The following is an 18814-nucleotide window of genomic DNA, read 5'->3' on the forward strand; positions in this document are numbered from 1 at the left end:
AATGCATGTGCAATAATTTATCTCCCACAATACTTTACAAAAATTGTAAATATTCATCTGAAAATAACAAATAGAAATCTTATCTCCCTAATGTGAATACAGAAAAAAAGTAATAGTCAATAATTAAAGAGTGATTGGTTAGTTGATGCTTCATAACTCATTAGTCATTACAGGTTATAACTAAAATATGAATGCTGGTCAAGAGTCAAATGTGAAATTTTTTATTAACATGTATGTACAAAAAGGACCGAAAAGTTAGGTCCCTGGTTACCCTCTTAAGACCACATCTTCCAAAACCATAATGGAACAAGGCACAACATTAAGCTGTTTTGCAACACATGAAGGACCAGATCAACAAAAGAGGGAAACCACCAAAGAAACCATGGTCAACCCCACCTTTTTAATGTACCCTTAGTATACAGGGATTTGAGTTGTGTGGTTCTCAACCCTGACCCTGACAATTCTAACCAAAGGCTATCATCAATCTTCAACAAGGCACCATGGTCTTTACTGAGTGTTGTCAACCGCATCAATTCCCTTGGGGATAGGCAACAAAAGCCTATTGAGTTCCCTTGCAGGATGTGTTTGCAGCATCAGCAAGATGTTCTTCGCCATTGCTTTTTCCCCTTCTTCTGAGGCAACTTGAACGGACTCCAACTCTTCCTGCGCTTGGAGGTTTCACAGAAGAGACCGGATGCTAGAGCTTGCTGAAGCCACAGGTCAAATGCCTCTTCGTCTTCATCTGTCATCATCTCAGCATCCAAGTCCCATGGGAATCTGCTTGAGTTGCTGCGTTGGCTTTTCTCCAGGCCAACCATGTTTACATGGAAGCTCGGCCGATGAGTGTTGGGCCTACAAGCCATTCCCTGCATAAAATGAATAAGATGTAAGGTATATTGAGTGGTGTTGAAAACAAATATCCGTCTCAAGGTCCCTTTTCAACCCTTTTTTTTCTTTTGGTTTTCTTTTAAGCCTAGCGGACAGGTGGACACCATGTAGAAAATTTGTACATATTGTTTCAATTTTAACACGAGGGAATTCACATGTTACACTCTTCCTCAGATGACGTGTACTTCCATTGCTAAAAAAATAACAATAACCAAAATGTTATATCAATGCAAATCCAATCAAGTGGAACACACAGAAGTTTCTTTGTGCAAGACTATATTATCACACAATCATTGAATTGAAACGACACAAATCCTACAAAAATATTTTACAAAAAGATGGACTGTAAATGGTAGCCATCCCCATTCACATTCGATTTGTCGGTTCAATCTCCTATTAGCTCATTCAATGATTGTCACTCAACAGTATTGTCCAGCCAAGCAAACCATACAAGTACAAATTCCATCAATTCCATTGCCGTATTGTTTTTATTTCCTCTCTATTCTAGCAACTTCAGATAAAGCACCAAAACAGGTAAAGACGCACTACTTGACATCGGTAAATATTTGGTAAAAGTAGACAGACCTGACATATAGCCCATTCTGACACATCAAAAATTTTGCTCTCCGCACACACAAAAGCACGTGGAATCTCCATCTACAAAGACAACCAAACTTAGAAACTAAACGCAATGTTGTGGCAGTATAAAATGAAGAGGATCAAACTATCAGCTTTAAGGAACTACCTTTTGAGCCCTGTCAAATACCAAAGACCCTTTATATTCAACCCATCCATCTCCATCCTTGGCTTGGTGAAACTGGCAACAATCCTGGCTCCAATGAAGTAGTAAAAATCAGAGCCAAGCACTATAACGTATAAGGATGTAGAAGGGGGAAAAATCAAACCTGACACCATCTTGCTTTGGCTTTACTCCTGCTGGTGCATACCCAAATATGTGAATTCCCACATTTGGTGCACTGTATACGTCTGGATTCTTCAGAGCGATAATCAGAATTATCCTGTCAAGAATACATATAACATCATTATAGCTAAACAACTCTGGAGCTTGTATGATCAATTGAATTGGTTTTGTTCTAAAAGCGTGCTATACGAGACAGGTGAGTTTTTCATAATAATACAAATCCACTTACGCTATTAGTAATAACAGACATTATAAATTTATATGATTCGACTTGGAGACATCTGTTTCTCAATTGTATACAGCAGCACTTCTTTAACCCACCAGACTATATGATAATGATATCCAATTTTCTTTGGTTGTGCTGTCTGTAACCTAAGAGAGGAATTCATTTTTACTGGGATCTATGAATCTTATGAATGTAAGTGTACTATATCGGAATAAATAAAGGAGCAGCTTGACAAACTGTTCATAATACTAATTGACAAACTAATAAAAAAGTTCTCAGCATTCGTATTCAATGTCCCTGAATTGTTTTTTATTAAACGAAATACACAAATAATAAATAAATAAATCTACCAAACATTCCTGATTTCCACAACCAAAGCTAACAACTAATAAGATTTTAAGACTAAATATACACAGAATTCAAGTGCAATACATCAAATTCTATTTTTTTTTTCAATAGAAAGTATCTGTAAGTCATTTGATCAACATCCGATTTACCTGGTGTGAACTACCATGAGACTTCTGGCAGACACTTTTTGCCATGGATTCTTCTTTTCTCAATTGCTCATCATAGTCTCTCTTCTTCACAGTATCAGAAAGAACCTGAAAGGTTCATATAAATAGTTAATTGGAGAAACCACTTTGATGGAAATCATTTACGTTTTATATCAAACATGCATTATTTGATCATCTATCTAAGAGGAGAAGGAACCCTGAACTTACCTCATATGCGCATTGAAGCTTCTTAAACGATTCACTTGCCAATGGACTACCCATATTTTTATCAGGGTGCACAAGCATAGCCTATGTCATTGAAAACATAAAAGTGAAATGGAATATTCCAATTAACAAATCAGAAATATTTGTAACGTAGTAAACATAACAGAACTTAAGCCAAATTGTGATTCCAATTCCACATGCATCATATCTTGCTAATATTCAAACGCATCCGAAGTCTTATACTCTCATTTAATATATTGACAAGTAAAATAGAGAAAGGATAACAAATACTACACAGATACCTTTCTCCGGTATTCCTTTTTCAGAATCGCTCCGTCAATCTTCTTATGCCGGGGGAATCCAAGGGCTTCATAATGATCCAAACTCTTCAATATCCTTTTCATTTCATCAGCTGAGCTTACTGTTTGCTCTTTGGCAACTTTGTTAGTTGAAAGCTCTTTCTGCTTATCAACAACTGCTGCGGTAATAGCAGGTTTACTTGATGATTTACATGAATGCAAATCCTCGGATTCCTCTGTAGGAATAGAGTATTCACACTCTTCAGAGAAGTCATCTTCCACAACTGTTTCTGATTGCTTCTGCTCTTCAGTATGTGAACTTTCACTCAGATTATCAAACCATTGGAGCAAAAAATTCAACATGTCATTAGAGAGGAAGGCAAGGTTTATTGAGAGAAAAACACCCAACCATCCCACTCGAACTTGAACACTATATAGAGCATATATAGCTCCAATTAATACCACCAAACGTGCATGATTTAGGGAGAATAAATAACCTGCATATGTATAATTAAAACAATTTCAGGATTAAAGGAGAAAATATCCAATCAGGTCAACAAAAGTAAAAGTTCATCATAGAAGAACAACTGAACTACAATTGATGCCAAAGATAACCAAAAACAGACATGCAAACAGAGGAAATGTCAACAAGTAATACAACTGTGTAGAGACAGCAAAATTGGAAAACAAGCCTTGAAATTAGTATACAAATAACAAGTATACATGCACTACAAATACAATATAGAAGTAGGAACCATGTAGCATGCCTAAAATCCTCTTTTATGCATGATAAAAGTACAACACATCAGAAACCAACACAAGAAAATCATACCTCCAACTACAAGTAATGTTCCTGTTATCCAGATGTTAGCATACATCCACAAAATAAGGATGGCAAAGAGGCCTACGATAAAAAGCCCGGGAGTATAGCCCAAGTATTGAACAGCAACTCCAGCAACACCCTGAGAAATTCAACTGAACTATGATAAACAATGTACAAAAGTTCCCTGTGCAAAATCATTTGTAACAAATATACTAAAGCAAACAGAAAGCATGCATATGAAAATAGGTTTACATTCATGTAATTCAATATCAATACAATCATCACTGCAGTGTAGCCTACCTCTTAAGCAAGAAGTAAAGCAATGTACAATTACCAGAAGAAACCGAGAAGCTGAAGAGTGTAATTCCCGTTTACAATGCAAAGCCATTTGTTTGTACACTAATATGGTTATATAATGCACTCAAATTTAAGGGTGCAAGAGTTGGTAATCACGAAAATGAATATAACAATGAGTGAATATTGTGGTAGCTACTTAAGACATTAGTAAACTTCACAATCTCCAATTCTCCATATCTAACATAGTAACTCTTTCTGTCTGATCCAAGAAAAGAATAAATAGTACAGTACTTGAAACCATGAACTTGGGAAGATAGACAACAATTTATTAGGAAAAGGTAATGCCACCAATGGGCATTTGTTAGTTAGGCCAACTAATCTAGTTCATATAAAAACATAAGTTAAAGAATTACATAGGTTTTTTAGTTTTAACTCAAACTAGGTTAACTTATGAATAAATAGAAGTTAATCCATAGCAAAGCAATTAAACAAAATAATAATAATAATAATAATAATAATAATAATAATAATCATTAGACACAACACTAAAGGACGCACATATCTTTCCCTAAAGAAATTGTTAAAGATATCCTCCTATCAGCTTAAGCTTTTGGAACAAATGATTTCATAACATGGTATTAGAACTTCTATGACCAAAAAGCCTAGAGTTTGATTCTATTAAAATGGACATTCATCATTGATAAACAGAGAGTGATGTAGAGTAGGTGTTTGTTCTCGTTGAAAGCTTACAGGAGAGAGAGAGAGAGAGAGAGAGGAAAAAATAAGATTATTTCTAATAACTTGAAAGCTATATTTAACTTCATTAACTGAATCAAACTCATCACAAGCTATTTATAGTGCTATGCATGATTCAAACTATAGCTAACTTTCTCTCTCTCCTCTAACTGAATTTCTTGCAACCTTAACTAAATGAAACTTCTCAACTCTTCTCGAAGCTTCTGACTCATTCTACACGTGCTGCATGCATCGCATCTCTTCACAGCCCCCCTCAAACCCATGGGGTAGAGTGCACATCTACCACATGATGTTTGTCTCGAAATGAATTAAATGCAGTGACGGGTAGCAGCTGCGTGAGTCCATCAACGACATGAGTTTGAGCTGGGAGATGTTGCACTTTGAGTTGTCCTGAGTTGTCTTGAAATGACTCTTATAAAAAAGAACGTGCATATTAGCTCTATATACTTGGTGTGAGCATCCAAGACTATATTCTTAGATAGGTGGACTGCACTAAGATTTTCACACTACACTATAGGTGTTGGACAATACACGCCAAATTCAATGAGGAGCAATTGAAGCCAAATGCTTTCCGTAGTAACCAATGCAAGGCTTCGATACTTTGCCTCAATAATAGAGTGCGCTACTGCTTCCTGTTTTCTTGAACACCAAGATAGGAGAATTTTGCCAAAGAAAACCCAGCCACCAGAGATTGATCGATGATCATCTAGGTCAGTGGGCCAATTTGCATCGCAATAGCCAAGATGGATAAGTTGTTCGACCTGGTGAAGTAGACACAATGAATAATTGTTCCAACTAAGTGTCATAGGATCGGGCACACCTTATCTGAATGAGGCTTTTCAATTCTTCTCAAATCTCAACGATTTTGAGTCGTTCTCCTCGTGCTGCAAGCATCTCATCTCTTCATAGATCTTTATTACCCCCCAAAGAAAGAAATTTAGCATAAAAAGGACTAAGAAAAGAAAAAGGTCTATGCACAATTCACGTGTCGAAGCCTAAAAGAAGTTTTTGAAAGAGGGGACATGTTAGAAATAACCATTCTCGTGTCTCCTTTTATTAGCTTAAACTTTTGGAATGAGGGGTTTCATGACAGAGATATTAAAGCCAATGGCATCAAATAAATTTTAAATATAATGGCATTGACATCTAGACAGGCACGAAGACCCAAAGGTAAGTAACTTTGCTGGAAACCATTGTCAAGTGCACATTTTGCACACCACCCTAAGTGTTATAACATACTCCAAAATTATAAAAGACAAGGTATAATAAAATTAGCACCATTCTTGTAGGCTTAACTACAACATTCATATATGTTTAACACTTCAACATCTATAACTATTGAAATCGAATATTGCATTTGAGGTACCCAGCTAATGTTTAAAATGACTAATAAGGCAATACATTAATCTTAAATCCTCCAATAATGTTCCATGAGTTATCACTAAATGAATAAAGTATTAAATGCATTTTAGGTTCTAAAAATTAGTTGCATTTACTTATCAATTAGTACTTTCTTCATGTATCAGGATTATAATAGTAACGCATTATAAAAGCCCTCACAGCACTGAATGATAAGATGACTGTCACTTCATAACTATACTAAAACTGCTACAAATTTAAGTAGATAACAATAACTATTCACAGAACAGCTTAAAACATAAAGAACCAAACAAACAAACAAATTAACGACAAACACAATCATGGCCCAGAACTGCAAGCAAAAGTGATATAAATAAGTTGAGATGAACACATACCATACTAATAAGAACATAAACTAAGCAATGCATCGAAGTCAAACTAAGGAAGCAGCTCCACATTATAAGCAGAAGAATCACCGATCCGAACTTAACAAACGACTGAAACCCCCTAAGGGCAGAGTCTTTCCAAAATATCAATGATAATTTAAATAAGCTCCAAAATCTGGAGCATCCACTGCACACCAAAGGCCAATGCCGCTCGACAAAAATAGCAGTCTTGTCTCTGCCACAAGTCACCGCAGTCCTAACACGCCAGCACGCGTCCTTCTGCAAACGAAGCCATTGCCAACCTTGCTTAAACAACCCTATGTCCTCCATCACTAAGTCCTCCTCAAATTTGCTACACAACAAAACTCTAGAGAGTCTAAATTACCCCTCTAAAATTAAATTAAGAAGAAAAACACAGATTCATCATCATCCTCTACCACGATCATCATCGCCGCCACCACCTTCGCCGCTGCCACCACCACCACCACTACAGCCACCAAGCCCACAATCACCAATTCATTTTATTTTTTGGTAAAAAAGAACAAAAACAGAAAGGGAAGAGAATGATAGATCTACGGCGGGGCGGAGCAGATCTCGGCGGCGGGAGGCAAAGACGCAACGGAGCACCACGCGAATCTACGGAAGGCAACGGCGGCAAAGAGAAGAGGTTGGAGACGTAGGGGAAGAGACAGAGGAGTAGTGGAGGCTGGCAGATGCGGACGGAGGAGGGAGCAAGTGACAGAAGCAGAAGCAGAGGAGACAGGTGGAGGTGAGAGGGAGGCAGAGGCAGCAGAGGTGGAGGAGGAGGTTAGGATGGCGGCAGTGGTGGAGGAAGAGGGCAGTGACGGAGGAAGGGAGGGAGGAGCAACAGAGAGGGAAAGGAAGAAGAGGGACCGAGGAAGGAGAGAGGGCAGAAGAGGCCAAGAGGGCTAGGTTAACTTAAGGGTTAAAATTGGAATTAACACAACCCCTTTTCCTTTTCATTCCAACGCCCTTCAGAAATCTCATAATCCCCCCTCCCCCCAAGAAAAAAAAATTTAAATAAGAAAACACACACACCAATATACCATGTCCCTCGAACTCCACTGTTTGCAACCTAAGCAGCAGCCGTCGCCACCGCCACCGCCACCGCCACCGTAATTGCATAAAAAACTTACATCTCAACTTCCCAATCCACACCCTCGTTACTCCTTACCTCAACAACGACAACAACCATTCTGTTTCCCACAACAACAAGCGTTTTCATCTCTTCCACTACTCCTCACTCATCCAAACCCCATGGTCCATCTCACTCACCGTTTATGTATTACGATTTACGACAGAGGTGGAGGTGGAGGGTTTCTACCTAAGGGGTGCAGCAACCTGCACTTGTGTACTCCCATGGCGTGCGCGCTATGGCCCCTCATTTGGAATACATCAATCAAGCATTGCATATGACAATCAGGCAGCTGCAGCACACTTGCAGCACCCTAGTCTCGGTCACCCTCTGGTTGCGAAGGGCAGGATAGCCTCAACCGTTTGCGCGCAGGAAAAGGTTTAAACTTAAAACTCTTGGATTCTCTTTAAGTTCATTGAATCTGAGTTGTGTGGAATTAGATGGCCTAAAAGAAGATGAATAAAAGATCATGTCAATTCTTTTCTTGTATTTTCAAAAATTTATTTCAGTTTAATTATTTGTACAATTTTGGCTTCAGTGTGTGGTGTGTGATTTGAATGTGCGCCATTTTATTTGCTATTAGGATCATTAGGTTACGTTTTAGATGGAGTTGTTTATTGGAGGGTAAACGAAAATGAGACTTTTTCTTTGGATCTTGATATTATTGTTTGCCTCAAGATTATTATTTATGTTTTTTTCTTTTAAGATGACATTGTTGATTGAAGGGAATAAATTGGACGTAAAATTATGATTCTTCCTTTTATTTATGTTTATGTTTTGAGATTCTAGTTCCAAAATGGAAGGGAAAAAAATTAATTAATTTCACAAATTGGCTTGAGTGTGTCAGTGTAACTCATTTGTTGTGTTGTGCTTAGAAAGGTCTTTGATGTTTTTGTTGTTTGCAACTTCAATTTTTTTTAAAGAATTGTCATGTATTCATTTTTAATTTTCTGTTGTGTCCTTATTTGGTAAGGGAATGGAGACGTCAATGTGTTATTTAGGGAAAGGAGTGGAGATGATGCTTTCTTTATTGTCAGATAGAAGAGTGAGCCTACATTCTCTTATGTTATTTCATTTACCTTTCATATGCCTTAAAATTGAGTTCCTAATGAATTAATCTAATACATTTTATTTCTGATAGAATGCTTTCTTTTATATGCCTGGCAGTGATTAATTACCTCCTGCGGTTCTAAAGTCTCATTAAATTGCTAGTGCTCCTTTAAACTATTTTTAGAACTCATCCGAATCTTCACCGTGAACTTAAAATCTTCTTGCAGATATATCTTTCACATAATCTTTTTTCATTCATATATATAGTATCGTTTTCTAATCGTGTTTTAGTCTTTTCCTAAATTACACTTGCGTTTATAAAATTATTGTTAGGAAAAGCCGTCAACCTATTGTTCCTTTCTTATTATCAATCCCATACCTTGACATCATGTGCTTTAGTCTCACTATTAGGTAGCATTTGTTTCAAAGTACCGAGACTAAGAAAATGAGACTCTGTATTATGTTTGTTGGGCCGAGGTTAGAACTAATCTCGGAAAACAAAATTTTAGTCCCTTCAGTAGTACCCCCAGAAAGTAGGGACACAAGAGACTGAAATTTTTGGAGACGGAAACTGAAATTTAACTAATAATTTCTTCCAAAAATACCCTCAAACCAAATTGATAATTCCAAGATTACCCTGTGCTATTTCTAATTACGGCTTCCTCAGTTCTTCTCTTCTCCTTCTCTTCTCAAACGCAGTTCACCATCGAAGAGTCCTAGTTGAAGCCAAGCCCCTGTCGCCACCGCCAGTACCACCACCGCGTCACCGTCGTCGGACCCAGCGTGAGCTAAGCTAGTCTCCGTCACACATTCATCTTCGTAGCCACTGTGTTCGTGTCGTTTTTCAGTACGTGTTATCCTCTGCATTCCCCTTTGTTAGCTTGTCTTGTCTTCTCTTCTCTTCTCTGTTCGTGTTTTTGTTGTCATTAATGGGTTCTCTTCTCCCCAGGTATATGAGTGCTCTTTTGCAGCTTGTCTTCTCTTGGTGTTTTTGTTTTTGTTGCTGTTTTTCCTGAATTTTGTATGCAGTTATATGAATTTGTATTTGAAAAATTCTGCTTCTCTGTTCAAGTTTATCCTGTTCCTAATTTTTACTATCGGTTTGTTTATTTACTTGTATGTAGAGTGTGTTTCGGTATTCAATTTTGTGATTCATTATATTTTTCGGTGTTACTCATTCTGGATTTGTTATAACTTCAAAATGATATCAATTTGTTACCAAAGAGTGAGATGCAGTGATGGAAACGAATTTAAAATGCATTGATGATCCAAATTTATTTCATTGTTGATACAGGACAAATTTGTTTTGATGTGCTTTGCTGTTGCTAGGAATAATTCATCAAAATGATTGCTACACATACTATGTTACTTTCTTTCATAATTGATGTTTAATTCTATTTTATTTTAAAAACATCAATGTCTTGTTTTAAGGAATTAAGGGTACTGTTTTTTTAATGAGTGCCATTTTCTGTTCACAGTTCACACTCAAAATTCCTAACACTTGGTTTTAAGCTGTGAGTTGAAGCTTGATTTTCTGAGGATACATGATTGAAACATCAGTATCTTGTTTTAAGGAATGAGGGTGCTGTGTTTTTTTTTCATGAGACATTTTCTATTCACAATTCACACTTGAAATTCCTAACACTTGGATTTTAGTTGTGAGTTGAAGCTTGATTTTCTGAGCCATACAGCATCATCTTGATTTTAATATAGTTGTGGGGGGAGTGGTACTCAAGGGCATGTTATTTGTTATTGTTATTGCATTAGAAGTAGAAGTAGAAGCATTAGTAGCTATAGATGATAGTACAAGTTGTTAATTGTATTGAAACTTATTTATTTTGGTATTGATGTTATTGAATTTTACAAGTTATTCATGTTACACTTCTTGTTAGGTGAGAATGGACAAACGCATGTGGACTGAGGAAGAAACTGAAGCATTTGTTGGTTTCAAAGAGGAGTTTGTTGTTAACGGTCTGAAAGTTGATTGTGAACAATTCAGACCAGAAACTTTTGGAACTTAATTATTAGGAACTTTTGAAACATTTTATAACTTGTTAAGCATGTCCAAGCTGTTATTATTAGGTGAAACTTACTGTTATTTGCGAATTTATAATGTTGAAGTACTCAATATGTCAATCTCATAGTTTCCTACCATGTTACACTATTTTGCAGCCATCTAGTTTAACGCTTTGTGAATTTATGATTTTATGTATTGGCAATAAAATTGTATGATGCTGATGTACTTTGTTCTGAGCATAGCTTCCTCTGATCTAATGCATTAGCAATAAGAATTAATTAGCTACAATAATGTCCTGTTACACTGAATTTATTTATTAGCAATAAGAATTAATATCCAATGTAGTTGAATTTATTTTGCAAAAAGCATGCATGGACACACTTATCTTGCAGTCCTTTCATTCAATTTATTTGTGCAAGCATGAATCTCCAAAACAGCCAATCTAATTTCATTCAATTCAGACAAAATTTTGCACAATCATATACTTGTCTAATTTCAAGTAAATTAGCCAATATATCATTCACTAAACCCATCACAATATTTTATTTAAAAATAAAGATGTTTAACAATACAATGTTCAGCAAAACCAGCCAATCCTAATTTCATTCACATAATTGCTTTTACAATATGTTCATATGCCTAATATAATCCAATGCTCCTACTAAAATTTAAAAAACAATATTAAAACTTAATTAATAGCCTCTTTTGTGTCCTTTGCTTTCTGTGATAATAATGTGTATTACACCAGTTTTCTTACTCGTTAGCTTCTTTAGTTTTCTTGGCTTTTCATCAACTTCTATAGCCTTAGCATACTCTGAAGACAGGGTATCCCAAAATTAAATATCCAAAATTTAGGACCGCCTCAGTAGCAGAGCAAAATAGACTTTTTTGTTTGTCACTCCTACCCGATAGAATTAAGAAGATTTGATAAATACTTTGGCAGTATCTTATCCATAATATCCAAATGTTGATTTTGCAACTAAAGTTGGTGTTTCAATCGACTTCTTTTATATAAAAAATTCATTATTTACCCTTTAAACACGGATATAAAAAATATACCATTTTGTGTATTTAGTTGTGATTCTGTGGATAAGAAAAACAAAAGTAGAATATTGCATTTTCGCAAATAAGGCACGTGAAAACTAGGGCTGCACGCGGATCGGATCGGATCGGATATGGCCAAAATTTCAATCTGATCCGCACTAAAATCATCGGATCAGATCGGATCCAATATTCGCAGCTTTTAAGGTAGGATCCGATTCGCACATTTGCGGATCGGATCGGATCGGATATCGGATATATCCGCAAAACACAAAAATATTTTTAAAAGCTTATTTTTATTAAAAAAATATCAATGAGATCCATTTTTTCTATTCTTTTAAATATGTTTAGTCTTAAATAATATTAAACATACTTTTTTTAAATAATAAATTAAAATAATACAACATATATGATAATTATTAGTTGAAATAAAATATAAAAAGAATATTTATTTATTTATTTCTTTATTTTTGCGGATACGCGGATATGCGGATCGAATATGCGGATACCAACACAAAATCCGCAATCCGATCCGATTAGTGTGCGGATCCGATCCATATCCGCAATTTTCGGATCGGATTCGGATAAATACTGCGGATATGCGGATCGGATCCGATCCATGAACACCCCTAGTGAAAACGAGGTAAAATTACTTTACATTTTTGCACTAGACTGCGAAAAACTAAGGAGAAAAAAAAAACGAAAACATGTAACAAAACTCAAATCCATTATGGGATTAAAGCCTATGAAAATAGAACCAAATTTGAATTTCACTATAGCAACCTTTGTCAGCGAAAATGGAGCCAATCTGTCGATATAAATGCACCCTTTTCCTTCATTGATGCATAAATGCATTCACTTTATTTTTCGTGTATGTTCATTGATTTTTCGTGTATTGTTTAATTTGTGTAATTTTATTGTTCACAAGGAGTCTCATGTATATGACACGGTACACATGTCGTTGTAGTTTTGATGGACTGTTTACAATTCACCTTAGTTGCGTGCTTCTACACCACCGTGGAATTGAAACTGACAGTGAGTGGCTCACTTGGACTACAGTGATACCCTCTATATGCTTCTAGTATGCGGAGTTCCATCATGATGACTGATTGATGCGTCAGTTTTGAGGACAACAACATATATTGGAGCCACCGAATTGCTTTGTGTAAGCGTGAAGCTGGAGGACAAGTGGTGGCCGACGGAGCTTACTGATTGGTACGGTGAATGGAGAGCCTTCTTTGAGCATGATCGTTAGGTAATTGTGTGGCATACGACGAATATGCAACCATTTGTTGAGTATTTCACTTGGTGGGCCTGTATTTGCCATAGTATGTTCCTGCTTCGTCCGGATGCCGATTTGTAACATGTTCTACCTCCCGATTGCCTACAGCATGCACCACAACACGTGCCTCAGACCTTTTGGAGGACTATTGATGAGTGAAATTAAATTTTACACATATTGGCAAGTGCATTGGATAGTTCAAGTAATACCACGACCCAACTAAATATCATTTTCACGAGGATTAATGGATTGAGACAAGTAACGTCTAATTAAACATCTAATTAGATTGATCAAACCTTGGATTTTGGATTGTGGATCTTGAAGAATAGAAGAAGAGAATTGGGAGAATGCTTGAAGTTGAGAGAAAATCAATTGATGAGAATGTTAAAGGCTTTAGAGATGTTTGATTCTTGGAAGACCAATGCTTATGCTTTTATAATACCTTAATTACCCTAAAACTTACCTCATGCCGTAAAGTAAAGGTTAATCAAATGTTACGACAATTTTAAGACTTATACATAAATATATATAGAAAGAAATGATAATACTAGAAACCCGATGAAGAAATAAGCTCAAAAACGGAGTTTCAAAAGCGCAAAACGTTCACACGAAGCTAAAAGCATAAGATACAAGGTATAGATACAAGATAACAAGATATAAGTATATAAGAGAGTATAATAGATATAAGGAACTAGCCTCAATCCGTGGAGTTTAGGCTGACTAATTATATACAGGCATACAGAGTTTTAAAAGTTAAAACAGCATATACAAAATATCTCTCTCAAAGTAAGCCTCCAAGGCAAATATAAATGCAAAGTGAGAGAAACTAGTCAAAATAACCAAAATGACAACAAAATGGAATAAGGTCCTCCGCTCTGCCACCATCAAGCAAATCACCGAGGTAAGTTGCGACTTGCATCTGAAAAGCAACAACAAAGTATGGAATGAGACCCGGAGGTTCTCAGTATGGTAATAGTACCAAGTAATATAAGATATAAGATTCCGGGACACCAGACGCAATCCTAGAGCTTCATATCAATCATGAGATTCAACTTAAAGCATACTAAAACTAAAACCATTACTTTAAAAACCATAATGAAATAGGGTATTCTATCTTAAGGATTTTCTAATCTAACATATACATCGCTGTCCCACAGCCTTCGCTAGCCTAACCACCATGCGATCTCATCGCCACCGCCTTCTGAACCTCCTCAATCCCAGCAGAAAATACAAGTAATAGCAATGTAAGTAAAGCACAAGTATAGCATGTATATCAAGAAATTCAAGAAGCAAATAATCATGTTATACAATTAGGCAAGCGATTTCAAGTCGGCAAAGCAAACAAACAGATAGAAGATGCACATGATGAATGCCTGTCCTATTTGGCTGTGATATCACATTGTCGGTTCAACTGCCAACCCGACATATTTTTATGGGAATGTCGTCTTTCGGTCATGAATAAAAAGGGGTACCCTCCCCAGGGATATAGTGCCCGGCTCACTTTTCCAGAGATATAGTACTCGACACACTCTTGTGACTCGAAAGGATGCGAGCTGGATACTTCGCCACAGACCTCACATCTCAACGTAAGCAGGACTAACCACCGCCCTTACGCCGCCGCCGCGACCTCGACAGGCGGGATTAACCTACTGTCCCTGCCAGGCGCATAGCATTTCAACAATCTCAATATAAAATAGTGTATCAGTGGTTCTCAAAAATCATTTTCAGTACACAATCCACTCCGAGTCCTAGACTCATCTCAACATCATCATTAATCCAAAATTTCCAAATTCATCATCTCAGTCGTCATTACAATACTCTACCATCTCACTCAACTATCCATCCTCAGTACTCCAGAAACCTAAGTCTCCGTCTTCTAAATTCATATAGAATTTTCACCAAATTAAGTCATTAACTAATCTTTAGCAATATTATAACCTATTTATTAAATATTACTCTTAAACAGCATTTGAAGGAAGTTTAAAAAGTTAGAAAACCTTTAAAAACGAAGAAAATCATTTTTCAACAAAACAGGGGTCTCGCGTACGTATGCTGTTGAAAAAGGGTGGTCGCGTACACAACCCCCTGCTCATGTACGCAAGATGTCCAACCCGAATGAGTTGCTCGCGCCGCGTGTTAAAGTTCGCGTATGCAAATGTTGCATTTTTGATAGCTCGTGTACGCATGCAGTGCCTCGCGTACGCGAGATGGCCAACCCGAATTGTTTGGTCGCATCGCGTGCACTGTGTTGCATACGCAAGGGTTAAAAATCTGCTAGCTCGCGTACTGATGAGCGGATAATTTATACCCTCTTGGCATTATTTTTACATAGTTTTTAGCATGTTTTAGTTACTTTTTATTATATTTTTATTAGTTTTTATGCAAAAATCACATTTCTGGACTTTACTATGAGTTTGTGTGTTTTTCTGTAATTTTAGGTATTTTCTGGCTGAAATTGAGGGATCTGAGCAAAAATCTGATTCAGAGACTGAGAAAGGACTGCAGATGCTGTTGGATTCTGACCCTCCTGCACTCAAAGTAGATTTTCTGGAGTTACAGAAGCCCAATTGGCGTGCTCTTAATTGCGTTGGAAATTAGACATCTTGGGCTTTCCAGCAATATATAATAGTTTATACTTTGCCCGAGATTTGATGGCCCAAACTGGCATTAAAACCTAGCCAAAAACTTTCTAGCGTTTTACGCTAGAACTGGCACAATTCTTGGCGTTAAATGCCCATTTTGGCTCCCAAGGTGGCGTTTAACTCCAACTTTAGGCATATGCACGTGAAAGCTTGAAAGCTCGGGCCAAACACTCATCAAGTGGGTCCCAAAAGTAGATTTCTGCACTATCTGTACTTAGTTACTCATTTTCTGTAAACCTAAGTTACTAGTTAGTATAAAAACTACTTTTAGAGATTCATTTGAGTAACTCATGACATTTTACATTGGATATTGTATCTTATACAGCATGAGTCTCTAAACTCCATAGGTGGGGGTGAGGAGCTCTGCTGTGTCTCAATGGATTAATGCAATTACTATTGTTTTTCTATTCAATCACGCTTGATTCTGTTCTAAGATATTCACTTGTGATGATCTGTTACACTCATCATCATTCTCACATTTATGAACGTGTGCCTGACAACTACTCCCGTTCTATCTGAGCTCAACGTAGTCATTGGGCGATAGCTTGAGTGCGTATCTCTTGGGTCTCTGACTCACGGACCGAGTCCGTGAGATCAGAACCTTCATGGTAAAGGCTAGAACCAATTGGCAGCATTCCTGGGATCCGAAAGTCTAAACCTTGTCTGTGGTATTCCGAGTAGGATCTGGGAAGGGATGACTGTGACGAGCTTCAAACTCACGAATGTTGGGCGCAATGACAGTGTGTAAAAGGATAGAGAGATCCTATTCCGACGCTAGTGAGAACCGACAGATGATTAGCCGTGCGATAGCTTTACCTGGTATTTTTCATCCGAGAGGATCATACAGCTTGCCATTGAAGGAAGCCATGCGTGTTTGGAGAAAAAGACAGTAAGAAAGCAGAGATCCAGATGACAGAGCATCTCCGAAACCTCAACCTGTTCCTCATTACTGAATCACAAGTACCATTTATTTCATGTTATTTACTTTTCATAAACAAAATCATTTTTATCATTAATCTCCTAACTAAGATTTACAAGATAACCATAGCTTGCTTCAAGCCGACAATCTCCGTGGGATCGACCCTTACTCACATAAGGTATTACATGGACGACCCAGTGCACTTGCTGGTTAGTTGTGCGGAGTTGTGAAAAGTGTAATCACAATTTTGTGCACCAAGTTTATGGCACCGTTGCCGGGGATTGTTCGAGTTTGGACAACTGACGGTTCATCTTGTTGCTTAGATTAGGAAAAATTTATATTTTTGGTTTAGAGTCACTAAGATTGCGTCTTCTATTATTGTTTTTGGTTAAAATTTTAAAATCCTTGTTTTCCTCTTTCTAGAATTTTTTTCGAAATTTTCTATATAAATAAATAAAAATCAATAAATTAAAATTGAGTCTTTTGTTTGAGTTTAGTTTCATGTTTTAAGTTTGGTGTCAATTGCATGTTTTTATTGTTCTTCATATTTTTAATTATATGTTCCTTGTTCTTTCTTAATCTTCAAGTTGTTCTTATTTATTTTTCTTGTTTGATCTTTAATTTTTCTTGTTTTGTGTCTTTCCTTATTTTTCTTGTGCAATTTCGAATTATTAGTGTCCAAAGTATAAAAATTTTTAAGTTTGGTGTCATTTGTGTCCTTATTTCCTTAAAAATTTTCAAAAGTATTCTTGGTATTCATCTTGACATTCAAAGTTTTCTTGTTTGTTTTCTTTGTTTTGATCTAAAAATTCTAAGTTTGGTGTCATTTTATTGTTTTTCTCTTTCCTCATTAAATTCAAAAAAAAATAAATATCTTTTCATTTATTTACTCATCATTTTCGAATTCCTTAGGTTGACTTAGTCAATTTTTTTTAAATTTGGTAGTTTCTTATTAGTTAAGTTAAAATTTCAATTTTAAAAAAAAATATTTTTTTAATCTTTTTCAATTTTCTCTTTTTTTTTTTTTTTCGAAAATCTTTTATAAACTTTTTCAAAATCCTTTTCTCTTTTTATATATAATTTTTGAATTACTTGCCTTATTTTATTATTTTGATTGAAAAATTTTAAGTTTGGTGTTTTCTTGTTAAGAAAGTTTCAAGTCTTAAAATTTTAAAATCATATCTTTTTCAAATCTTCTCTTTTATTTATTTATTTTCTTACAAGTATCTTTAATTTTAAGACATCTTTTTCAAAACTTCCTAACTACTTTCTCTCTCTTTAGTTTTCGAAAATCACATCCAAAATTTTTCAAATCTTCTTAATTAACTAATCATTTTAGTATTCGAATTCCTTTTATTTCTTTTCTTTTTAGTTTTCGAAACATTTATTCTATTTTCCAATTATTTTATTTTATTTTCTTTTGAATTCGGTTTATCTTTAATTAAATAAAATAAAAACAAAAATATTTTATTTTATCTTGTGTTTTATTTACAATCCATATCACTTTCCTTTCTCTATTATGGACTCAAGTGGAACTAAACAGTTCAGAAAGACTCTGGGGTCATATGCTAACGCCACTACTGCTTCATATGGGAGTAGTATTTGTATACCCCCTATTAGAGCCAGCAGTTTTGAGCTAAACCCTCAGCTCATTATCATGGTGCAACAATTACCAGTATTCCAGTCTTCCACAGGAAGAACCTACTGAAATTCTGGTACAGTTCTTACAAATTGCTGATACAGTACGTGATAAAGAAGTAGATCAGGATGTCTACAGATTATTACTGTTTCCATTTGCTGTAAAAGATCAAGCTAAGAGGTGGTTAAATAACCAACCTACAGTAAGTATAAGAACATGGAAACAGTTATCAGACAAATTTCTGAATCAATATTTCCCTCCAAAAAGGATGACACAGATAAGGCTGGACATCCAAGACTTTAAACAAGAGGATAATGAATCTCTTTATAATGCCTGGGAGAGGTACAAAGAGATACTAAGAAAATGCCCTTCTGAAATATTTTCAGAATGGGT

General features: G+C 36.0%; 2 protein-coding genes across 2 annotated transcripts; one reads left to right on the forward strand and one right to left on the reverse strand.

Annotated features, from left to right (window-relative positions):
• Positions 1 to 202: 202 nt before the first annotated feature.
• Positions 203 to 7734, reverse strand: LOC107612885 (uncharacterized). The gene is made up of 9 exons (XM_016314659.3): positions 6685 to 7734; positions 3887 to 4016; positions 3058 to 3551; positions 2759 to 2839; positions 2534 to 2638; positions 1794 to 1907; positions 1634 to 1717; positions 1474 to 1545; positions 203 to 866 (listed from the first exon to the last, which is right to left on the reverse strand). Exons 1-9 carry the CDS (start codon positions 7003 to 7005, stop codon positions 594 to 596), a joined length of 1674 nt encoding a protein of 557 aa, XP_016170145.1. The 5' UTR covers positions 7006 to 7734; the 3' UTR covers positions 203 to 593.
• LOC148549175 (uncharacterized) lies at positions 7239 to 11186 on the forward strand. The gene is made up of 4 exons (XM_088495694.1): positions 7239 to 7320; positions 7722 to 8209; positions 8805 to 8876; positions 10774 to 11186. Exons 1-4 carry the CDS (start codon positions 7239 to 7241, stop codon positions 10900 to 10902), a joined length of 771 nt encoding a protein of 256 aa, XP_088351820.1. The 3' UTR covers positions 10903 to 11186.
• The last annotated feature ends 7628 nt before the right edge of the window (positions 11187 to 18814 follow it).

Source organism: Arachis ipaensis, chromosome B8, assembly GCF_059453495.1.
Source record: "Arachis ipaensis isolate K30076 ecotype BB chromosome B8, ASM5945349v1, whole genome shotgun sequence".
NCBI classification, from domain to species: Eukaryota; Viridiplantae; Streptophyta; class Magnoliopsida; order Fabales; family Fabaceae; genus Arachis; species Arachis ipaensis.